The following is a 25548-nucleotide window of genomic DNA, read 5'->3' on the forward strand; positions in this document are numbered from 1 at the left end:
GTTAAGCCTTCTGAAGTTCCTGATTACACAAAAGATGCCACCATTCAGCAGCCCATTCAAGGCTTGCGTAGCTGGATCTAATCTAGCCTCCCTGCAGAGAAATAAACTGGGACACAGGCAGTAAGGCAAGCAATATTTTCTGTGGCGATTAAAGGCCAACATCAGCATCTCGTACACAGAAACTCCCATCAGTATAGGACAAGGCTGTCCAAATTCCAAGAGACTGATCTACTCCCACTATAAAAAACAACTGGCAGTGATCAAAGTTGTTGAGCCAAAGTTTTTTGTGGGGGGGGGGGGTAATTTGACGAGGGTCCCAAGATCGACCATGGACCAACCTGTTAAGACAGCCCTGGTATAGGATTCTCAAGGGTTTCTTGGCCAACGGAGTATCTGCAAGCAAGGCTGCAAGCTCTTATCAAGGTTGGCAAGTGAGGGGCCAGGCAACATTTCTGAGGAGTCAGATATGGGCTGGGGAGAGGTTCAAATTGCTAACACCAGTTTAGTGAGAGCAAGGCTTCCTTTTTTATTTTCCTTTTGGCTTTTTAGGGGCCCAACCATCCTCCATGCCTGTAACCTGAGTGAGATCCCAGTTCAGTCTCATTGGGAAACTTGAGACAAGAAGCACCTTTGATGAAACGGGTGTAATGGGGAAACATATAACATTTGAACTCAGTGGCACTTTATTGTCATAACAAATACAAAAAAATTGGTCTACAGAATAATAATAAAAATGCAGACCTCTGGAGACATGATCAGCTTGGATAGAACATACAAAGCAAAACTAGCGGCCCTCATCTCAGCACCACCTCTGTGGTGGCGTTCATTCATTCTTCCTTGGGGATTCTGCTCTCGCTCTCTCATTCAGAAATGGAAACAGTGACTTCACATCCCACCCTGTTGGTGCCTGCAAGTCTCTCGCTGGTTACAAAGGGACTTGCACTCAATGGACTCTGAGAAAGGCCACAGTCTGCAGGTACCAGGAACATCCACACAGACCCATCAAAATAAATGGAACTTGCACAAAAGCTCTGGATGGGTTGTGTTTCTATTACGTTTGTTTTATTTGAGGTAGAAATTTGGTCCCAAAATTTATTATTTGATTGAAGAAGGCAGGTTCTATGCTTACCCCTAGATCAACTACCTCCTACCCACCCCCACCCCACTTTTTTTTTTAACAGTCTATTAAAACATAACACGCCCCCCATGGACTCAAAATGTTTCTTAAGTGAAGAGCAACCCTTCACAAGTCTTTTAACGTTACAGTGCTTTTTCTTAAAAAAGCAGTAAAGTTGGAATACAAAAATAGAGCCTCTTTTTTGTTTTTTAAAAAACACAAAACAAACAATTATAAACAACTAGATCAAGTTTGGTTTCCCCCTCTTCTTCCACCCTCGTTTTAATTATCATCACAGGTTAAGTCTCTAGGCATTGTCCATCAGTTAAAAGTCTCTACAGAATGTCCTCCAACAAAAAAAGGGAAAGGAGGGTGGACCCAAGTGGCACTAAGGAGGGTGGTGGGTCAGGGGGTGGGCTTGGGGCTGGAGTTCCGAGTCCTTTTACTCCTCCGGTTGAAAGGGTAATTGAGAAATTCGAAGCGTCTGTGAGGCTCTGTCGTTTGGTGGCCCTTGGGTAGCCTCTTCATGAAGTGCACCTCACGTTGATGCTGGCGAGTCTTGGAGCCCTTGCGGGGACGCCCCTTGCGGGTGAAGGCCATGTACCACCCTTCGTACTTTGCGTTCTGCAATGCTGTGTAGTTGTTCTCCAGCACGATCTCGGTGAAGACACAGTCCTTGCCTTTGCCGTTGCTCTGCAAATGGGAACAATAGGAAACAAGTGAATGGAGATGCCCTTCATCTTTTCCCCATGTCTCCCCATGGAACCAGAGACAGGTTGTCCTGGTCTAAAAATAGGGGGGCACAGACTTTGTAAGTAGTGATAGCGCTTGACCATGCTTTGAACACTGTTTGACCGGGTGCTATTATGCCAAGAATGCTTATTGTCTAACAAACATCCCCCAATGATGTACCAAAGGAAACAGTTAAGTCTATTTTGTACTTTGTATTATCCAGAAAAGTCAAGGCATCCAATTCAAAGTTTATGGGAACTCCAGGAATATAAATTACAAAACGGGGGGTATCCACGATTTTAATATTAGTATACCACTAGTACTAATACCTCCTGTTTAGCTATCTAAACATTCAGTTCAATAAACACACATTTCCATAAATCCCCGGACATCTGATATTACCTTATCCAATCTCGCAGGCACAAGCTAAACAGTTCACATCGAATGGTTTTCTCTAGCTATTTATTGGTTCGTGAAGTTGTCTCTGGCTAAAGTGTAATGTGTAGATCTGCCGTAATGCGTAGATCTATATTGAAAAGGCCACCTTCAGAAGGTGCAAAGTGTCCTTAGCACTTATGAGAAAACTCGACAGACCTGGGATGTTGCTAAGGATTGCTTTGTTTGAATGCAAAGCAACTCATGAGGGATGCATATAGAATTGTTTGGTGGCTCACATTCAACCCCAACCTGACACTTCACACCAACTGGCAAACTCAGAGGGGACTCAAGAGGAATCACCTAGATTGTGAATTTCTACTGTCCTCAGCCTTACACTAGCAAAGAGAGTGGATGATTATGTGCAAAGATTATGCTTAATATTACTTGGAAATGTTCCCCACCATCCCACCTCCGCCCCACCTCCAGGATACTGCAGAGAAATCTGCAGCTATGCTCAGACCTACTTCAGCACACTCACGCTAGGATTGGTTGACATCGTTGGCTGATAGAAGATATATAGCTAGTCAACCCATCAACTACCAACCTAATCAATACAGTGGTACCTCTGGTTATGAACTTAATTCATTCCAGAGGTCCGTTCTTAACCTGAGGTACCACTTTAGTTAATGGGGCCTCCCGCTGCGACTGCACAATTTCTGTTCTCATCCTGGGGCAAAGTTCTTAACCCGAGGTACTACTTCCAGGTTAGTGGAGTCTGTAACCCGAAGTGATTGTAACCCAAGGTACCACTGTACCTGAGAAATGAGGCAAGGGCAGCAAGCACTCAAATACTTATTGGAATGCAAGCAATGCAGCCACCTGTCCCCTGATTGATTCTAATCAGGAACAGATCACACAAGCAGCACCCAGGACAAAAGTAAAAGGAAGAAGAGGACGTCTAGGTTGAGGAAAGCTAAGCTGTTGGAAGGTCATATAGTTAATTATCCATGGCTGAGCAAGTAATTCTACAGAGAGGAGAAACTGCAAGGTCACTGCTGGCAAAGCAAAGTAAGTGCTTACGCAGGAAGGAGCATAGGAAATCACCTTAAACAGAGTTGGGCTATTGCTCTGTATAGCTCAGGCTTCCTCAAACTCGGCCCTCCAGATGTTTTTAGCCTTCAACTCCCATGATCCCTAGCTAGCATGACCAGTGGTCAGGGATGATGGGGATTGTAGTTTCAAAACATCTGGGGGGCTGAGTTTGAGGAAGCCTGGTATAGCTCAACATTGTGTTTACATTGATTGGCAGCGTCTCTCCAGGGTTTCAGAGAGTGGTCTTTCACAGCCCTTTCTGAAGACTGAGCCTAAGAAGGACCATTTTCATGTAAAGTGTGCACACTACCACTGAGCTACAGCCATTCTCTGCCTTTGTGGCTTGGCTTATTCCAAGGGGAAATTTAAATATATATGTATGTGTGTGCAGTTCTTCCCAAGATTTGAAATTCTGCACTATAGTGCAATGAACAGAATTTAATGAACAATGTACGGTATATTCTTCAGCTAGGACACTAGGGCTTTTGTGGACTGTTTTGGTAGAACTAGAACTATTTTTGCAAATGCTGATGGGCCAAAAAAATAAGTGTTTTTCTAGATGCCTCTGAATACCAGCTGCTAGTAATCCCAGGTGGGCAGAGTGCTATTGCACTCATTCATGTCTGGCTTGCAGGCTTCCCATTGGGATCTGGTTGGATGCTGTGAGAACAGGATGCTGGACTCATCTTATGTTCTTAGATAGGTGCTAGAAAAGTGGAGTTCCTTCATATGGGCATTCTTTAAGGGTAAAGCCAAGGCTATAATGTGGGGTGATAGAGAACAATGTTTCAGTGCTGGACCCTGAGAGAAGCAAGCTGCTTTCTTAGCCCCCAGCATGGAAGCCAAGGAAGTCACTGGTGGAAGAAGAGAGCAAGCACTTCTCCAATGAACAGCCCACTGTGTTTTTGTGTTGGGTAATAAGAGAAGAGAGGGGGGAGAAAGGAATAGGCGTGGGCAGCAGAATAAGAAAAGGGGTGTTACTACTAGTTTGCAGCCCCTGAGCATGTTCCTCAAGCATGTGACCCTTGAGTTTAAAAAGGCCCCCTACCTCTGCTGTAAAGTCTAATTCATTCATGCTTTTCTTTTTCTCTTTTTCTTGGTAGCAAACACATTCTAAGTTCTGCTTCCAAGAAGTCTTAGATCTGTGCTCAGGGCCAGTTTACACACATCAGCAAAATCAGCTGGTAGAGCTTTTCCTGAACTGTATCATTTCTTATCACAGCATATTGAAATGCTTTTTCTGAAAGCAAAAACTCCCCAAACACCATGTTACAAAGAAGACCAACAGTGCCATCCTAAATATGTTTATTCAGGAGTCGCCAAGTTCAATGGATCTTACTCCGTAGTATGCTTGATTAGACAATTTCCTTTCTTTCTTTGCAGTGGGAGAAAATGTCTCCTAGTTAGCATCTTTGAACAGTGAAACAGATGACAAGTAGGTGCCAGATAAAGGAGATGCTTGAGGATAGCTGTATTTATAGGGAGTGGAGAGGAGACCTCCTAGGCCAATTCTTGGGTTTTCATTTGGTTTAGTGTATTCTGCTTTTTTAATTGATCACAGGGTGTGATGCATTTAATATGAAACAACAATGCATGTGCATAAGTGGTAAACCATACAAATACAGAGCAGGTCACCACACTAAATCATCAGATCCTAACTGGTTTTTGGATAGTATATTGTTTTTTATATAGTATATTGCTTTGGTATTTTCATTTATTATTTGCATGGTGGTTGTTTTTTGGTGAACAGTTATGAGCATCCCAAACGTGTGCATGTTAATAGGAGAGAAGGGAGAGGGAGGCGAGACTTTTGTCAGAAATGGGCTTAAGTTGTTGGATGGCAGATTTTAGGAGAAATTGTCTTAGTGGTAGGAACACTTCCTCATTGGAACGAATCACAAAGGGAGTTGCCCAGCTTTTCCTTCCTGGAAACCTTCTGTCTGCTCTAACACTAATGAATAGACAGATGATAGATGATAGATAGATAGATAGATAGATAGATAGATAGATAGATAGATAGATGATAGATAGATAGAAAATGTATGTAATTTAATGTCTTTCCTGCATATGTAATTGATTTGGGGGTTGTCTAAAAGACTGCCCCCTCCCCAACCCAATGAATATATGATGCTATGAATGCCACAGGCTCTATCAAATAGGTGCTTGTGATGGTCTCACAACAACCCTGTACATTGTAACCTCAAGAGGAATGGAGGCAGTAGATGGCATCGTGTTTCTCAGCAATACAGAGTTGCTGCTTGAGTGTTGGGGAAATGAGACTTCTCCTCCAATGGAGACATTACCTGAAAGAAAAACTATCTGATACCTCCCATAGCAAGAGGTTAGTGTGTGTGTGTGCATGTGTGTTTCAAGCCTTTTAAATTGTCTGCTACTTCTGGCCATGCGAAAGAGGGCCTCCAGATACTTGCCCAGCTTATTAATGATGGAGAAGAGTTGATACAGCAGATTTTCAGTCTTGGAATGTTTTTGTCATTGAGGGTAGGCTGGGGCTGGAGTGGCGCTGCTCTAATGGACCAACCTCTACTGCTCCTCATCTTTAGACATTTGCTTGAATTGTGTGGTTCTGACTAACCACAGCAGTATCCACATGAAATACAGCATAAGTGAATGCATGTGAACAAGCTCGCTTCCAGCTTCAGTTGTAGGCCCTTTTGCCCCTCCATTCCCATATTTTGTTCCTGAGAAGATTGTCCTGCTCCTCCCCTTGTCGCATAGCAAGCAATTCCTACCCCAGAAGCCCCCTTACCTTGCCAATCAGCTTTCCTTTCTTGTTCATGCAGATATAGAAGCCTGTCTCAGCCCCCTTGATTCTTACTCTGCTCCCAAATGTGTCGGTCTCCACAATGAGCTTGGCTGGAGCGGGAGAAGATGGCAAGAAAATGAGTCACATGAATGTTACAAGATGGGCACCACATACAGCACTCCAAGAGGATAATTTGTCTTCTAGAAATAGCATTTTCTTAGGCAGGATGGACGACACAACCAAAGGGAAGGGATGCTGTGTCCCTCCTTATAGTATTTGTTATAGCAATACATAGGAAGCTGCCTTCTATCGAGTCAGACCATTGATCCATACAGCTCAGTATTGTCTACCAGACAGCGGATGGTCCCGGTTCTAACTGGAGATGCTGGGGATGGAACCTGGGACCTTCTACATGCAAAGCAGATGCTCTAGCACTGAGCTATGGCCCTCCCCTAAGAGAAGGATCAGGGTGAACTAATTATAAGACCAAGTGTCACATTCAACCTTGGCCAACCCTTCAAAAGCGACCTGCTTGTGATGGATGTGGCCAAAAGTGGGTATGTCTAGTACCCCATACCCTGTCTTTTACACACACACACACACACACACACACACCACACATACCCCTCTCACCTCCATGCACATCAACTGAGGAAGACAGCTACTGCCTCCTCTCCTCTCATCAAATGATTGATTCAATGGTTAGGGTAGGAGGTGATTTGTATCCCCCCACACCATCAAGGCACTAGGCTCTCCTCACGCAAGTGCTGTGTCTATTTTAAATTTGTTTTCTTTTTGCTGCCACTGCCATCAAAATCAGTGGAGAAGCCTGGAAAAAATGTGGCATACACAATCATTACATGTACTGGGTGGCTCCCTGATTGTTCACCCATAGTAGCAGCAACAAACAATGGCGCTTCCACTCAAATGTTGCAAAATCTCTTTCTTACTTACTATTTATTTATAAAAAATATTTCTATACCGCTGTATCATAAAAATATATCACAATGGCTTACAATGATATAAAAACATAAAACCAGACAATAAAATCTTAGAAAGTTAAAAACTAGTTAAAAACAAAAGGAAATTAAAAACAAACATCATTAGACCATTGCGGGAGATGTATTCTTAATTGTCTGAATAGGCCTGGTGGAATAGAAAAGTTTTCAGCAGGCGGTTCAGCAGTCCTGTTTCTTCAGGAAACGGACATCTTAAATTCAAGCAATAGACAGAATCAGACCTATTTTCAAGAGTCGGCCATGCATGATGGCTATTGCAAGTCTTACAGCGCTGGATGGAATGTCTTATATATACTTCCATTTCTGAAACCAATGGACTTCCAGTTGCTGCAAAAGATCCCTTGTCCTCTCATTATAGAGAAATATCTGGGCACATGTCTGTGGCACACAACACAGAAAGGCTACAGGACACAAGGTTAATATAAAGCCCTGGCCAGTAATTGCTTTAAATCATCCTACTTTAAAAGGACACACAATGATTTGGGCAGTAGCAACAGGAAAATTAGTTTCTAATTTGGTATTTTTATACTTGGTCCCCTTCCTCTTCTTGCATCTCTTTTCTGTGTAGGTCAGGAAGCTCCATATGATCAGTTTAAGTCCTTTCTCTGTCTCTCTGAACTGATGCTGACTTTGCAGCTGGTAGAGGAAGCCAGGAAGGGTAAGGGCAGCCCCTTAATGCATTTCACCTTTGTGAGAGTTGAGAGGGCGTATTGATTTAGTCTCAGTTTTTTTAATGGAGGCATTGATTAACTTTCAAAGCAGCTATGCAAATCACGGATCAATGGCTCGTCCCCTTCTTCTTGCTGCTGCAGGAACCCCAAAGAGATGGAGCCAGCCAGCCCCAAAGGGCCATCTCACCCATTCCAGCCCTTCTCTGTCATTGTACATGAAAGAGAGGAAACAGAGCAACATTTCTGTACTGTGCAGCATTTTTGGTCAGTTGAAGGGGGATTCAAAGTGTCCCAGGCACCAAAACTGGTTTTGCTCTTTATGACTTTAAAGGGAAGGTTTGCTCACAAGCCAGAACCCAGGCAGTCATTACTCTTGATGATGCTCAATACATCATCAGTACTTGTCTCCCATTGCTGTTGCAGTGCCAGTTATGATAAGTTAGAATTTATCCCTCTAGCAATGTCAGATTATGGAATTCATCATGTCTTGGGTACAGGCAAAATAGTTATTGTTTGTGATTCTCAGTTTCACACATGTTTCATTCACACAGAGAGAGACAGAAGGGAAGTCTAGAGAAACAGAAGGGAAGACCATCTCATCCCATCACCTATTGTGAACAGGACAGGTTACAGGCAGTCCTAGGCCCATTTTGCTGCATGGAAAGCATTATAGTGAAACTTTTTTGACAAGGCACTGGAGAGGGAAGGGGGTCCAATCCCTCACATGTCCCCTTTGCTCTTAGAAAGAGACTCTGCTCCTCCTTTCTCTGCTAACAAGGCAGGCCCAGATTTAATGCACCTGCCACCATCATGGATAGTTTTGAGACCAATATATCTGCAGGAGTCTATCTGCAAAATGGGCCAGAAGCTTTAATGATGGTAGCTTAGTACTTGGGAATCTGGGAGGGAGCAATGAGATGTTCTAGAGCGGGGGCAGGGAACCTGTACCCCTATGTTGCTATGTTCCATTAGTCTCAGCAAGCATGGCCAATGGTCAGGTATGATGGGAGTTGTAGTCCAGCAATAACTGGAGGGCTGCATGTTTCCTGCCCCTATCGCAGAGCAAAGTAAAATGGTTTTAGCTGTCACAACAAGTTGATCAGACCTAACAATGGAAGTGATTCGGTTATGCAGTTATATTGGAAGGATTGGCATACTGTAGGAGACACTGAGAACCCTGTGGGTCTCAACTGGACTCAAGAAACCTCTGTCTCAAATCTCCAGCTGCAGCATGTATTTGCTGCTGCTGTGGCAGTGCAGGGAATATTTGTTTGTTTGTCAATTGATGTTTATATCCAATTTACTCAATAGAAGGCCTCTAAGGGGCTTGCAAAGAAAAATCTAAAATATTCATTTGAAATAAAAATCAATAGAAGCAAACATTAAGAAAAAGTTAACGTAATTTTTATATACAAATGAAACCTGCAATTTTTAAACAATTGTACATAATAAAATTGTGTGTCAAAATTACATGCCTGGTAAAACCAATACCACAAAGGTGCCTGCCTAATATTAATGAATAGGGACTTCTAAAGAGTGGGTGCTGCCTATCTGAAAGATTGATTACTTGCAAGCATGTAGCGAACATTGTTTGGCGCTTGTAAAATGGCCAGTTCCATAGATTGAAGTGGTCCAGTGGGCACACGGGGTAAGGGAATCCTTCTAGTAAATAATGAGTCAGTGCCTTTCCCCCAAATTCTAGAGTCTGGGACCTACTATGTCTGACAAGGGCTTCTGAAGAAAAAGTGATCCTGAGTTTCATACACAAACCTTATGCATCATCAAGCTATATGTGGTCTGTAGTATTCATGCCTCATATCCACAAATACAATCTGAAAACTCTAATCAGTCAGAGGAAGGATCAAAAGAGACCTTGAAATTTGCTGAGAAAAAGCAGCTTTCCTGCATCACCTTTGCTGCTGAATGATTCACCCACCCCCAATGCAAAACTCGAATGAGTTTGTTCTAATCATTAGGCAAAACATAAACACAACCTCTCCTGTTCTGCTTCTTGTGCTCAGCCAATCAGATGATAGTTTTTACAGCATATTTCCATAACACAAACACCTAGAAAGGCTGGATGATAGCACCTCATTATAAAAGAAGTGGAGCATTCAGTTTACCAAAAAGAGAAGGTGCTTCCAAAAGAAGCAATACTGTCAAGACTCAGGACATCAAGTAGAAATGCCAGCTAAATCCTCAAACCAAGGGATATATTCACCTGTGACACTAAGGGTGGAACTTCCCAGTAGGAAAAAATCCACAGGATTTCAAACTTTGCATGGGTTTCCATAATGCTAATATAGGGAGGGTATAGAGGAGAACTGGCAGGGGGTGCTTAACCCTCCTCTAATTCTCTCCTGCAAATGTTCCACCTTCCCCCAGTCATTTTAACCCATGTTTTCCCAAGAGTGGCTCCAATATTAGGAGTCAGCCTGGCTGAGGGAATTGGGGAGACTTAGGAAACTGTCTGCAATGACAACATGTGGATCTTCCCTAACACCAACATTTTTCATCTGGAATGTATCACATGTGAATATTGCTAATGTGGGAGAGAGAAAGGAAGTGAGAAACTGTTAAACAGAAGTACGAATTTTAGCTAATGAAGGTTTCTCATCTGACCTACAGACACAGGAAAGGGTCAAAGAAACTATTCAAGTTGTGAAAATGGGCAAAAACATATAGACTTGCTGTCTGGTCCGATGTGGGCAAGCAAACTGATGAGGATCATTTTCCCACTTTGCAACCAGCTTAGCTCTTATGCAAGCCTCCACTAGGGTTTGGGTCACCAGCTGCCTGAGGTTTGGTTGAGGGACATTTTGGGTCCAGACTGTCTCACTCATTATCAGTGATGCTGGGCTTAATCAATAGCCAATTGTAGCACTGCCATGTCCCAGACAGCATCACTTCAAAACGCAATGGCCTTTTTACACCAGCAATAATATACTGTATTGCGATGATCTGAAAGTTAGGAAATTGTGATGTGCCTGAAATGGGAGGTTTTTTGAAGTAAGATGTTTAAATCCCTTGCAACAATCAAGCAGCTACTCTACATTTGATGTGCTATAAGCATTGTATGAAAAAGCATCAAAAGATGCTTTTTAAATATCCTTCTTCATGGGAAGAGAGACACTTCAGAAGCAGTTGCAGTTCATTTGCAGGAGTAGACTTTTCTATTTCACTTATACCTTGCCCTTTGACCTTTACAAGGCTTTTTGGCCCTTGACTTTGGCTGTGCACAAATCTCTCATTTTGCCCTTGTGATCTGGCTTCCTCAGGCAGGGCAAGGGGGCGAGGTATTTCCAATCTGAATAGCACCATGGGAAATCCTTCAGTGCTGTGGCCATGAAGCCAGTGCTTAAAAGGCCACTACACTCCACAATGCTTTCTCTTTTTAGCCATTCATGAGGACAACTTGAAACCTTTCTCAAGCTCTGCCCCTCTCCCTTTTGTCCTATCGATTTTACAAAGCTTGGAAGGCAGGGACTGTATCACTTGCTTATTTATTTATTTGATTTCCACCATATCTTTCAATCCAGAGTTGGCTTACAAGGCTTGTTCTATGGCCTGCCCAGTGTCTGACACTTTGTTAGAGCTAAATAAACAGGAGCAATAAAATCCAAGACGCAACAGTAACAAAGTAGAATAAATCAATGGTCTCAAACCTAGTATGCCCGAGCTAATGGAAGCTGCATTTATGTATATAGCTAGGGGCTGGTTAAGATGCTTTTCTGGGGTATGTTATTTCACACGAACCTACAGCTCACTCCTCCATCACCACACACACACAACACTCATTTGGCAAAGTAGTGGGCCTGGAGCAAACCTGAGATGGATTATGAAGAGAAACAGTCTCTTCCTCTGGTGATGATGATGATAATTTGTACCCCGCCCATCTGGCTGGGTTGCCCCAGCCACTCTGTGCAGCTTCCAATGTATATAAAAATATAATAAAGCATTAAACATTATTAAAAAAAACCTTTCCTATACAGGGATGCCTTCAGATGTCTTCTAAAGAATAATAATAATAATTGGGGTACAAAGCATCCAACAAATATTACAGCGTAGATGGGCAAAAGGAAAACTAGATTTGGATGGGCAGGATCCTAAAGTAACAGGCCCTGGATATTTGACTTCAATAAAGAGAGTTATGGATCATAGAAACACCAGTGGATCCATACTATTTCCCAGAGAAATTCATCCTATTACATTTTCAGCACCAGATATATGTTCTGCTCTCATTCTCATAAGAACATAAGACTGAGCCTTGTTTGATCAGGCCAAAGTCCCATCTGGTCTTGCATCCAGTGTTCCACAGTGGTGGACCAGATGCCTATGGGAAACTCGCAAGAAGGACATGAGGGCAAAAGTCCTGTCCTACTGTTGTTCCCTAGTGACTGGCATTCAGAGGTATACTGGAAGTAGTACACAGCCATCAGGACTAGCTTCCTTTAATAGCTGAATTTGCCTAGTCTCGTTTTAAAAGCCATCCAAGTTGGTGGCAATTACTACATATTGTGGTAGCAAATCCAAGAGTTTATATATTGTGTGAAGAAATGCATCCATTTGCCTTTCCTAAATCTCCCACCATTCAGACCCAACTTTCTTCACACAATGCATAATTTTACAAACTTTGATCATGCCCCCTACCCACTTGGCTTTTTGTAGTTGGGGGGTGGGGGACAGCCTCAAACATAGCAACCTTTCCTCATAGGGGAGTTGTTTCTGCCCTTTTGATCATTCAGGTCCCAACTCTTGCAACCAGCATGTTTTGTCTGTGAAAGGCCAGGACCTCACCACAACATTATTATTTTCCTCAGCTTCTCTGAGGCAAAATAACTATATTTCCTCAACAGGGGCCAACATCCACAATATTAACAATAGTGGAAGATGGCTCGACACATGTGAACAAGGAAAGATTAGAAAACAACCGTGTCAGTAGTCGGGGATTCACCAGCAGTAATGAAAACAGTTATCTAAACTAAGCCTTTAGACTAGGCCCCAAGCCTTGGTGGTCCAAACCCTGGTAGAATGGCTGCTTCCCTCCCTGTCTGCACACTGTGCTGTGTATGAATTACAACATCACATCACTTCTTCCGACCCATTACAACCCCGTTAATTTTAGCACTTCTCCTTCCTATAAAATATTAACATCTGTAAGTCCCCGTCTCCCCACCCCCTGCCAAAGAGCAATTGGACCCCCGACTCCTCTTCATTGAGCCACATAGACAAGGTCCCCTTATTTATCTGTCTTTGGGGGGCACGAGCGAGGGAGGTCGATCAAGAGAGCAGTAAAAGGTTTAAAGAGCATCAATTTCCATGCTCTCTTCTGCTGACTGATGGAAAGACACAGAAAATCAGCCCTGAACGGAGGCAGAACAACACATGCTGCTGCTTCTCTCTTTCCCCCCCTTTTTTGTCCTTTCCACCTTTTCAAAGGCTCTTTCTGATTTATTGTCTGTTTGGTGGGCTTTGCCTTGCCACACGAGCCGCTTTGGTGACCGGCCTCCAGCACTGAATCGCTGGTCGCTTGGCAGGCCCTGCTGGCTTGGAACTCTGCTCGAAAGCGGAGCCGTGGATTCACAGTGGGGCAGGAAGGGCAAAGAGTTAAGTACAACTGGCCTACAAAAAGCCACAGCAGTGGAAGATGCATCCCAGGCCCCAGGCAGCACGAAAATATGTACGGCGGCCAGGTCCCAGTAGCAAATGCCAGCCGTCAACACAGCCAGAATCCAATACAGCAATTATCATTCACTTTCAGAACAATTTCCTTCGCATACAGATAAAGACCATTTTAATCCAGATTATGGACGGCTAAACAGAGCTCAGAGAGGTGGACCAAGGTTTAAGATGCATGGGGCTTTGCTCCTAATTAGAAAACGGAGAAAGATATTGACAATCAAGACAGATAACCGAGAAAAATGGACCTGACATTAAGTCAGCCGTAAAAATGTCACAGCAGAGAAAATGGTCATTGGCAGAAATAAATCACTTAAAAAGGAAAAATCTTCAGCACCCCCCCCCCAATTTCAATACTTAATATAAAATAAAGACTTGAGGTTTTAATATTTGATGTTAATGGTGCGAAAGGTTGATTTTGTTTGGGGTGGGGGGGGGGAGCTTAACATTTTCAACTCTATTCTTTCACTTCAGTGACAGATTTATCCCAGAAAAATTATGTTTCGTGCTCAAACTTTGAAGGGAAAGTGGCTACGTAGATGCAGAAAAAATGCAGCGAGGCACACTTGATCCCCTAACTGGACTGCGAAGAGGAGAAAGTATTCAGGAAATGTTAAAAAAGGTGAAAGTAAGAAGAGTTTTAATAGCTCTTCCAGACATGGGGGTCTCTCCAGAGATTCATATAGAACAATCCTGAACCTCTATTTTAACATTTACAGACTTGCGACTCTTTTAAAACTTTACATCTGAAAAACTGCTTGTGTTCTCTCTCTCTGTTTTAGATCATTGCTCGGCTTGCTTCTTAGCTCTTCAAATGCTTAACCTTTTTATTATGTTTTAATAGAGGTCTTTTCTTTTTCAAGCTGTTTCCCTCATTTCATTCTAGCCTCTCTTAACATTGTCATTTAAATCTAAAGTAATCTCTCTTTTTATATAAGACATTTAAGTGGGAGGGGGAACTTTGTGAAACAAACTGGTCTCCTTCAAATCATGGTTGCTTTAAGGCTGGCATGCTTTGCTTGAAAGGTTAAAAATACATCTTTGTACATGTAGAACCCACTTAGCCCCAACTATTAAAGTTCATTCTGAAATCTTCAGTCAACCCAAAGCTATATGAGAGGATGAATGTTTGCAGCAGTTTAGTTGTAAGTGAAAAGGAGAAATCACATCTAATGTGGAAGGCTAGGAATTCTAAGCAGGATGCATACTGCATGTACAAATATGTATGTGCAACGTAAGGATGCACACATTTTTGCCAGCACACAGAAAATAAAGGAAGTTGGAGCTTTCAGAATGTCAGCTAACCTTGTCCCGTGTCTCACATATGCAAGGAAAGGAGCTCAAAGACTTACAGTTTATTGAAGCCACAGTTTTGCTAGCACCTTGTCCTCTTGTATGTGGCTTGAGCATTTGAAAGAGTAATTAACACTTACGATCTAAGTTATTTAAAACTTCCACACTGCTCAGGGCTCCCCTGCCATACCCCCTTTATTTTAGAGAACAAGAGGATCTGCTGCCAGGTCCTCCCATGCACCCCACAGATCTGTGTTTGCTGCACTCAGAGGCTGAATACAGTTGGTGACAATCTCTGCCTAAGACTCTGGGAAACTCTGGGGCTTCGAATCACATCCTCCATGCTTCCTTGTTTCCGTATCACTGAGAGAGATCCTAGCTAGAGCTATGTTGCAGGAATGCACCAGCTATTTCTAATCTAAACAGTTTGGGCATCCCTCTTCTTTTCTGCTCCTCACCACGACCACAAAAGAAAAACGTTTTTTAAATGCAACTCACCCCATCATCTGGGTGGTCAGAGAGATCAGGTGTAAAAAAATAGAACGAAACCCACACGCCGCCTCATAATCAGAGCTATCATCCTGATCCCCAGGGGGAAAGCAATGTACTATTATTACAAATATTGATTGCCACATTCTTCCATCGCAAGACCCCTGCCTTCTGAACACTTGTAATGATTTCTGGCTAACAAAGAGGACGGAAATCATTAATTACTGTGCTGCGCGCACCACCACCCTCCCCCAGCCCTTCTGCCCGCATATTCAGCCTTACCATGAGCATCTCCATCCTCCGCCATGGCATTGATTTTCTTGTTGTCCAGGATTTGCACGTGCTTCCCACTGGTCCGACTGTACAGCTGATAGGTCCGGACGAGTCGCCGGCTTAGTTGGTCGGTCACCAGGCTCTGCTCCCTCACATGCTGTGTAAAATTAGGTGGGGACTGAACAGTTACCTTTAGGAAATTGAAAAATATACAACACACCATTATAATCTCTACTCCTCCGAGAAAGGCGCTCTCGGCATGTTCCTGGTGCATTTTTTAGAGCACTCTGAGCTGGTGCTGTGCAGAGCCAGGTTCGTGATAGGTCAGTATAAGAAACCCTGGCATGGATGAGAAATTGCAACCGCTACCTAGACATTTATTGTTGAGAATCAAGCATGGGATAAAGAAAACACAGGTGATGCTGGAGCACTTGGGACAGAATTACAACCAGCACAGCTCCTCAGATTTCAGAAAGACTTGTGCCGATTCAAACCAGGTTGCAAACACCATGGAGCTCAAGTAGGCATGGTCCCGATCCTGCTTGCTCCAGTTCAAACCCAGGAAGGCTCTGCAGGAATCACTTTAAGGTCACCACCAGAGCAAAAATAAACCGGCTCCATCATTCATATCTGGCTCATTCCAGGCAATACAACATGCACGCGAGTGCGACGGACTTCTAGCTAGGTAATCATCCCAAGGCTTTCAATTACTGGGCTTGTTTCTGTGTCTTTGGTATTTGCTTTCCTGATCTTTCAAGTGGCCTGCTTGAGAGTTTTGCTTTGTGGGGCTGTAAGGGCCCTGTGCGCTGTGGACCAGAGTAACCAGTGACCAAAAGAAGAAGGTGGAGGGGGGGAACAGCCATATTTTATCCCCCTTAAACAGGGATCAGTTGTGTCAGCAGCCGAGGCAGTTCGGAATTGTCTTTGCAGCTAATATTTACGAGCCTTTCCATACACATCAAGGCTGGCTATGGGTTTCCCACCTCCCCACCCACCCCCAGCCACACATTCAAAGTCCTCGTAACCCTGTTAGCAGTAGATTCTGTTATGGAACAGTTTGGCGGGCGGGCGGGCGGGGGGGGGGATCGGCTATGTGTAGCTTCAGTTGTACAATGATATTGCCACTGCTCAGATCTGTTTCTCTCCTCTCTCTCACAGCCTGGTCTTAGGAGAATTCTTCCACCCCCTCCACATCTCCGATTCCTCTTTTAAGTCTGAAGGGGTTTAGTTTGCCCCTGACATTTATAAAGACGTATTCTGAGCAAATGTTGAGGAGATTTGTTCCTTTCAACCTCATGGGGTGGCAGTGTACGAAGTAACCCCCGACTCGTCTCTCTTTTCCCCCCACCCCACCCGCTGCCCATGTCAAATGCTAAGGTTATTCCATGCAAATGGGGAAAGTAATCTCCTCCTCAAAGCTGGAGTTTATAGAAGTCTTCCCTTGACAATTTTCCTTTCCTTTCCTTTGTGTCTCTCTGTGTGTTTCCTACAGAAGGTTCTTTTGATAATATCTCTGGATTCTTTTGCCAGCTCTGATGAGGGGACCATGTGGACACCCACATCACTCTTTGATTTCCATCTGACGCCCCCAAAATATTACAATGTAGCTTTTTTTTACACAACTCCCATGTTCCTCCTTCACATTCAGAGTGATCTTTGTTACTCCGACTTACAAAATCAAGAGATCCTTGCAGTTTTAACTCGGAACCTTACACCTGTTATCTCTCGCTCTCTCTCTCTCTCTCTCCCTCTCCCTCTCTCTCTCCCTCTCCCTCTCTCTCTCTCTCCCCTTCACTCTCTTTCTTAGGGGAAATTGCATTTGTCTTTGGCTCTCTGGATTTGCAATCAATACTGCACCAGCAGGGTTATAGATCCCACAGTATCAGACTGTGTTGCTTAATATATTAGCAGCACTACCGATGGCCAGCAAGCTAGAGTTAAAAATGGTTAGAATTTCCATCCCTTAAATATTATTAAACTTTTGAAAATCATAGCAACGGAGCAAAGGTGCTTGCAATTTCAGCAAACAATAACTACCTACCTACCCATCCATCTACATACTTGCACAATGTCTGGCTAAACACTGCAGTACATTTTAAATTAATCAGCATCTATTTCTTGCCTTGGATTTTGCATGCTTTTCTCATGTCTGCGATTTCAATTTTTGAACCCAGCTTGCATCTACTTTCACTTTAACCAACCTCCTGTCGTTTAATTTTATCAAACATGTTATATTTAACGTTCTGCTGCATGTTTCGGTTGCTCCATCAAACGCTTCCCATCAAACTCCTTATCTAAACTTTTTCCTTATAACCGCTTTCCGTTTTTTTAAAAAAAAGATGCTTGGAAAAGATTTGGCTATGAGCTTCAAGCCGCACCAAATAATGTCTTAAAGGATAAAAAGTAATAAAACAGTTTCCTTACCTGTGCCTGCAAGCAGAAAGCAAACAAGTGCAGTAGCCTAGAATGATGGGAAAGCGGAGGAAAGGGGGAAAAAACAAAGTAGATGGTGAGGTGATTTCGCTTTTGAAATGGAGCAGAAATAAAGATGGAAAATCAAGGGAGACTGTTGGGGTGGTTGTTGTTTTTTGGGGAGGGCAAGGGAAAGCCGGGAAAGTCCAAATAATCAGCAGTTACTTACAAATAGCTGAATATGGACGAGAAGAGATTCATCCTGAGCGGTTTCCCCCGGCGCTGGATCTTGGCCGGTTCCCGGGACGGTGGGAGGCTCCGCTTCTCAGCCTCCCTTCTCTCGCTTTGCGTTAAGCTCGCCGGTTGCTTCGGCTGCCTCTTCTTCCTCGCGCGTCTCTCCGCGCCCAGCTCCCCACGCGGCACTTGCCTCCCCGAAGCGGCTGGGTCAGGGCAAGGGGCTCCCTCGGCGCGGCCAGCCCATGCCCTCGAGAGCCGCCGCCGCCGCTGCGGAAGGAGATCGGGGCCGGGAGAGCGAGGGGAGCGCCGGTCTTGCGGCGGCTGCTCCGGGGGCCCAAGCGGCGAGGGCGCGCCCGGGGGTCGGCTGCGCTAGAGCCCGGCGAGGCGCGGAAAGGGCGCTCGGCTGTCAGCAAGGCTCCGGGGCAGAGCAGGCGCCCAGGCTGCGCTGACAGTTCCTGAGCCCCGGATCGCCGGCTGCGGAGAAGGAAGGCGGCTGGGCGGCAGGGAGGGCGCTGCGCCTCTCGCTCTCCAAGCGCCCGGGGGGCAGTGCGCACCGGCCCAGCGCTGGTCCCTCCTCTTGTGCGCGGCTCGCCAATGTGCCAGCCCCTTCTCATCTGTCCTGGGATGGCCCTCCGGCAGACCCCCTCCTCTCTCCTCCCCCCCCCCGGCGGGGGGGACCGGCAGGCTGCGCTCCGAGGCATCCCGAAGGCTATCGAGGAGGCACCTTCGGAAGGCGGGGGGTGGGTTCCTCTCGCTCACATAGAGACCCACGCAGCAGCTGGGCAGGGAAGGGGGGGTGAGCTGATCATGCGCTTGTGCGTTGTGGCCTGTGCCCGGTGGCATGTCCGGGGGGTGGGGTGGCACGGATTCCCACGACGAGCCTCGGACGCGTGTGTGACGGGTGCCAAAGCGGCAGAAAGCAGGCTGAAGTGTGTGCCAGTCTTGGAGCACGGTGGGGCGCTTTGGCTACATGCGAGAGGGAAATCGCTGTGTGTAGAGGCGAGTGTGTCTAAGCACCTGCTTTTGTGTCGCGGTGGGGAGAGAAACGCTCGTGGGAGAGATGTCGGGTAAATGTTGGGATCCGTGCCTGGGTCATTAATGGTAAAAGTGTATTATGCACATGGCTATGTGAGAAGGTTGTTGGTGCGATATTCAAACACACACACACATGCTTTCTCTATCCATCTGCACAAATACAAGCTCGGCACATAATGGCGCAAAACGAGTGTGCCTTAGAGGCTAGGTAGAGTCCAAAAGTGAGGAATTCGTCCTTTATGGGACCTGAGAAATGTGGCCTGTGTAGGTGCACAGGTTTGAAAATAAATGCATGTCTGAGACCAGGGAAAATATATTTGCACATAGAGAGCATGTAATACTTACAGTAAATAGATGTATATTTCACTTTTCTACAGAGAGTACACATTTCATGAAAACATAAGCACACTAAAAATATTAAAGGCATGAAAGTGCATTAAGGTGATGGTATGTTTTCTGAAAACTGGGCCGCTAGGTATGCAGATTATGTGCAGGAGCAGCCAATGGTGCTTTGATAATTTTGTGTGTGTGTGTGTGTGTGTTTAACACCCAGCACCCACAAAGCCTAATGGCTGCTTCTCTCCCCTCTCCTCCCCTTCCCCAGGGCTTTATGTAGACCAAGGCTGGCACTTAGCCGTGGAACCTGTTTGCAGTGCTGCTGCTCAGCACAGGTGACATGTGGAGTACACAGGCACAGGCTTCCTTCCTTTCTGCACTGTGTACGTACACCAGCCTTCTCCAACCCGGTGCCCTCCAGATGTTACAAGTCTCATCAACCCCAGGGAGCACTAGGCTGGGAGAGGAGGGCAAAGGCTGCATCTTCCAGATGGACTTGAGCCCCAGCACCTTTCATTTCAAACATTAAGCACTTTAAGAGAGAGAGAGAGAATAAAAATGGCCAGGCCACTTTAGATCGCGGAAGTGGAGAAGGGAACCACTACAGGGGGAAGAAAGAGGAAGGGCCGGAGTGGAGGCTTGCATTGAGTGACTGAAGAACAGTTAACTTGTTGCCTTCGCTGGCCCATCAGGAGCTGAAATGACCAACTCAAAAACCCAGGGAAGAAAATTTGATTCAAAGCCATTCTCCACACAATGCATAAATGAACTGGTGGACTCCACTGGCACAAGGCATGGGGAGAGGTATAGGCAATTAGACACATTCTGAGGATAGGTCTACCAATGAGAGCCCGCGTGGCATAGTGGTTAGAGTGTCAGACTAGGACCTAGGGGACCAGGGTTCAAATCCCCACTCAACCATGGAGCTCACTCACTGCCTCTCAGCTTAAACTACCTAAAGCAACCTTCTTTGCTGTGGGTATTAAATGGGGGGTGGGGAGAAACATGTGCACCACCTTAAGCTCCTTACAGAAAAGGTGGGATATAAATACATAAATACTAAGTCATAAGGGCTAAATGGAACCTCCACAGTCTGCTGCAGTATATCTCTGATGCTCTCCCGATGTTTTTAAGGCTGGTTTAGGATTTTAAGAGGCCAAGCCCAGCATAAGGGAACCCAGGAACAAACTTGTACCTACTGCAGATAATTAAGAAGTATGGAGATGTGATTGGCTGAACAAGGATGAACATCGTCTAAGCTGCTGGGAAGAAGCTTCCATTGCATCCCATCCACACCACTGCATCTACACCCTGATCCTCTTGCACCTAAATCACAGTCCTGTCAACAGAAGCCAGTGGTTACCCCATGTCAGTCACCTGGTAGCTAGAGGAATGGGCATCTGCCACAAATAAGTCCCAGCATTCTCTTCCTTGGATCACAGGAACCCAGTTTGTGAGGTTATTCTAGCAAGACTGTTGGAGCTTCCACAATTGCTTTCTGAGATCATCCTGTGAACACACCAGAAAGCGTTGGCCAAGCATCTTTTTCAAAGGACAACCCAAGACATGAAGTCCAAGTGGAATCCAATAACCCATTCACAGAAGAGGTGGGATAATAAATTCAGGCATAATTGTTACTGGATGACTACCAGAACTCATTGCACGACTCCTCCAGTATGGTTTCAGCAGGCCCATGTTTTCCCAGGGTAATTCATTTTTGTTGAAAGACACCAGCTGTGTGTTGGGGGGAGAGGTGTTCATGTGCCCATAAAGAGGGTCTAAAGACCAATCCCATCCAAAGCGGAAAGCAGGCATTCTCACAAGTGCTGTAGTTTTGGTTTGCTACTCTGTCATGCCAGCCACCACCATATAAAGTTCAGCATGGGGCCCGGACTTGACTTAAAACTATTATGCACGGACTTTGGGAAATCTGGTTTTGTGGATTGGGACAACCAGTGCAAGCGAACTGCAGCAAGTGATAGACATTAAAAGAATTAGAGTAAAGAGCAAGACTTTCAGGAGGGGGAAAACACACCACCAAAACAAATAAATACACTGCAGTGCCCATTATCTCCACTAAGTCCCATTATCCACTTACCCTTCCTCTCTTCCTCTACTTTCAAGGCAGGCTAAGCCATGGTGGGGGGGGGGGGAGAGAGAACATTGGTGGCACAAATATCCACAAAACTATTAAAGCCAAACTCAAGTCATTTTTCATCTTGTCTGCTGCTTTCTGAAGCCAAGCCCAAGCAACAGAGCAGGTCAGCTAGAGGGGGTGAAAACCCCAGGAGGGTTCAGAAGCAGCACACCTTCTGCTGGAGAGGTAATTCTATCTGCTCTGTGTAGTGATAAGGCCAGAAGTTACAGCTTCACTAATTTCCCTTCAAACTGGAAACAGAGGAAAGTTGGGGCTAGGCAGAAGCGCAGGAGTTTGCGGTCTAATTAACTTTGTGCTTTTTCTGGGAACTGTAACATTTTCCCCACTCCCATGCTAGGAAAAAACACAACCCCATATATATATGCAATGTAACACCCCAAAACACTTATTTATCTAAACTCACTTATCTCTTCCATGTAGCACTTAGTCAGCTTTAATATTAGTTGTTTTTGTTGCAACATCCTAAAGTCTTGTAGCACCTTAATGTTCAAGAGATGCATTGTGTGGCATGAGCTGTTGCCCACCAAACTTTATGCCACAATAAATCTGCTGGTCTTAAAGCAGGTATGTCCCAAGTGCTTTTGGGGGGCCTAATGCGGCCCTCTGATCCCTGGTCAACTCCAACCCTAAAAAAAGCTCAATACTTTGGGGTAAAATTCTAAAAAAAGCTCATCAACCTCAAAGCTCATCAACCTCAATCCTAAAAAAAAGAAAAGGTCAACAACTTTGGTTGGCCCTTCACTTCATCAAATCTGGCCCTCTTTGAAAAAAGTTTGGAGTTGTATCAGACGCTTTGTTATTTTCTCTTGACCAGTGCAACACTCGGTCAATAGCAGTCTTGCACTCTCTTCAGTTTGGATATAATCATCTGAATGCTTTGGTTACCCTCCCTTGGCTATTTTGGATAAGTTATTCTATTGTATTTGGCTTTGGAAGTTATGTTTTCATTGTTCTCTTTTATTTAAAAACCCCAAACCATTAAAAATTAATAATTTTTAGTTGCTAAATCAAACAAATAAATCCTTTTAAATGAATATAACTCGAGGCAACATTTGCAAAGTGTACAACACTCAAGTGAAAGTTTTGTCAAGCCCAAAGTTATTATAAAGAAATATTTCCTGCCAGGTGAATGCAAACCATTCAACCCAGTATCCTGTCTCCACTGCCTCCACTGCCACATCTGATAAAAACCTGAGAAGCTACAGGGTCATCAGACCCATCCATTGTCTGTCTCTCCTAAATATTTAGGGATACCTTGCACTCCAGTTGTTTATTATCAGCACAATCATGATCATTATCATAATAGGTTTCAGTCACTTCCAACAGGGATATAGTAGGAAAAGAACCGATATATACATAATTGTAATGTAATATCAATCTTTTAGCTTTCTGTTTCCAGTTTCCATCAGGACAGAGTTTTAACCAATTGTCTGTCTAAAATGTAATGGGGAATTGGAACAGCAATACTTATTGAAAACTAAAGTTATGGCATATGTGTAGCTTCCCCAGTAAGTACTGCTGTTCCACTTAGGAGTTAATTTCATTGCATACCAGTAAGACTACTGCTTGAACAAGCTGAGAAGGTTTGGATTTGGTGAGGCCACCAAAACTCAATATTATTCTATTTGTAGGTTGAACCCAGTAGGTTCATAGTTCATGAATCCTGACTTCGATGCAACAAACATTTTCATAATTCAAACTGAGACTGATTGCAAGTTAACGGATGTTTTCTATGCTCACATGTTCTGCGTATGACTAAGCACCCAAACTCTGCCACCTTTGCACATGCTCAGATCTCACTTGATATATCTGTTTACTTTCTGAAGGAAGTTAAAAAGTCCCATTTGCAGTGCACATGAGCATGAAATGATTTTGCCGTAACAAATTAGTTATTCTGTGCCAAAAGAACCAAGCTGTTAAAAAGTTTGGATTTGAAACCATGCAACAACCAATCAAGCAAAAGGCATGTGGAAGAAACAAATCGGAAACAGCCAATGATGGTGCGATGCATGAGACTGGAAAAGCAATGCCACATTACACATGCCAGATGCCCAGGATGCACTTGGTGTTTACATCTGAAAAAAACTAGATATATTGAAATATCAGAAAACTTCTGTCTGAATTAGTACCTCTGGAATCAGAGAATTGTAAAGTTGGAAGGGACTACAAGGGTCATCTAGTCCAACCCCCTGCAATGCAGAATAAAATCACAATTCAAAAACACAAAATACATAAAAACAAAAACAGCCCAATAACTCCCCCCCCCTTCCAGGCCAGGGGTGGTATGTCCTGACTCAGGTTAGCTGGTAACTCAATGGCAGAGACAGGGACTGTCCTAGCACAGAAGGCACAACATCCATTTGAATAATTCCCCTTCACAATTTGTAGCTGATGGGGTAAGTTCACCCATCACTATTTGGAACTGTATGTATCTTCTTTTACCATCTTTCAAGCAGCAGATGCAAGCCTCTTTTTATTATTTCAAATAGCTTTTTTAGCTGAAATAGATGTTGTTATAGCTGCAATTCTGTTTTTTATCCCTTGTGGTTGCTGCTGCTGGGTTTTTTATGCATGATTTTATTTTATAGCATTTTATTATATTTCATTCCAAATCATTGTAAAACTCTTTTGATGTGGTAAGTAGACCGATTGGACCATGAAATGGTCACTCCAGTACCCATTCCAAAGGAGTGACACTATACATTGTGGGACCAAGGTTATCGGCTGGTGGCATTTTGTGCTAAGCCAAACTCAATGCATCATCTCAAGCATGTTTTGTTGTTGTCAGCGTCAGTGCTGTAAGCAAACAAAAATGTTAAATGGCTTCGTCTGTGAGATGGTTTCTTTCTTTGCTTATGCAGCAAATTTCTTCCTCATGACATACAAACAGGGTTTTTTTAGCCGGAACTCACCAGAACTCAGTTCTGGCACCTCTCAGGTGGGCACCATTGCCATTATGAGAGAGCAAGGTGAGTTCATGGTGAGTTCTGGCACCTTTTTTTCTAGAAAAATAGCAATACATACAAGGAATCATCAATCACACCTACAGGGCATAATTTACTCATAGCAGTGAGAAAAGGCCAGCAAATAGAACTTCTCTTTCATTTTCCAAGAGACTAACAGCACAATCTTATACATACCTACTTAGATGTCAGTCTCGTTCGCGCACTTTCCACATCCATGAGCCAGGAAATCAAGGGCTACTGTGAGTCTGCACTCCCTGCCTTCCAGGGTGAATATTGGGGCAAAGGGGAGATTCACCTGGCCCATCTCATCAGTATATGCTCCAGTGTTTGCTTTCCTTCCCCCCATACTCAGTTTTTCCTGGATTAGACTGAAAGCCTGCAGGCAGACACTATCTTATCTTTTGATATCTGAATAGCAGTTAGATAATTTTAAGGACTTTATAAGTGTTAAGGAATAAGAACAATACAAGAAGGTTTAGTGGAGAAAGGATTGCAGCCCAAAGCTCAGTATGCTTGTGAAACATGGACCACTTATAAATGCCATCTCCAACTCCTTGAAAGATTCCATCAACTGTCTCCGAAAATTTTTACACATCACTTGGGAATACAGGCGAACTAATACCAGTGTACTGGAAGAAGCAAAGATCACCAGTGTTGAAGCAATGATTCTTCAACATCAACTTCTTTGAACTGGTCATGTTGTGTGGATGCCTGATTATCGTCTTCCAAAGCAACTACTCTATTCCAAACTTTAAAATGGAAAGCGTAATGCTGGTGGTCAACAAAAGAGGTTTAAAGACTGTCTCAAGGCAAATCTTTAAAAATGTAGTATAAACACCAACAATTGGGAAACACTTGTCTGCAAGCTCTCCAATTGGAGAACAGCCTTTACCAAAG

At 44.1% G+C, this 25548-nt stretch overlaps 1 protein-coding gene across 2 annotated transcripts; it reads right to left on the reverse strand.

Moving 5' to 3' along the window:
* Positions 1 to 660: 660 nt before the first annotated feature.
* Positions 661 to 18646, reverse strand: FGF8 (fibroblast growth factor 8). 2 transcript variants are annotated; one of them, XM_053389448.1, is made up of 5 exons: positions 18149 to 18646; positions 17932 to 17968; positions 15517 to 15664; positions 6087 to 6193; positions 661 to 1810 (listed from the first exon to the last, which is right to left on the reverse strand). In XM_053389448.1, the coding sequence occupies exons 1-5, from the start codon at positions 18178 to 18180 to the stop codon at positions 1523 to 1525; spliced, it is 612 nt and encodes a 203-aa protein (XP_053245423.1). In that variant the 5' UTR covers positions 18181 to 18646; the 3' UTR covers positions 661 to 1522. The 2 variants fall into 2 exon arrangements, with proteins under 2 accessions (XP_053245423.1, XP_053245422.1); XM_053389447.1 differs by having other exon boundaries at positions 15517 to 15697; positions 18149 to 18645.
* Between the last annotated feature and the right edge of the window lie 6902 nt (positions 18647 to 25548).

Source organism: Podarcis raffonei, chromosome 5 (assembly GCF_027172205.1).
Source record: "Podarcis raffonei isolate rPodRaf1 chromosome 5, rPodRaf1.pri, whole genome shotgun sequence".
Lineage (NCBI taxonomy): Eukaryota > Metazoa > Chordata > Lepidosauria > Squamata > Lacertidae > Podarcis > Podarcis raffonei.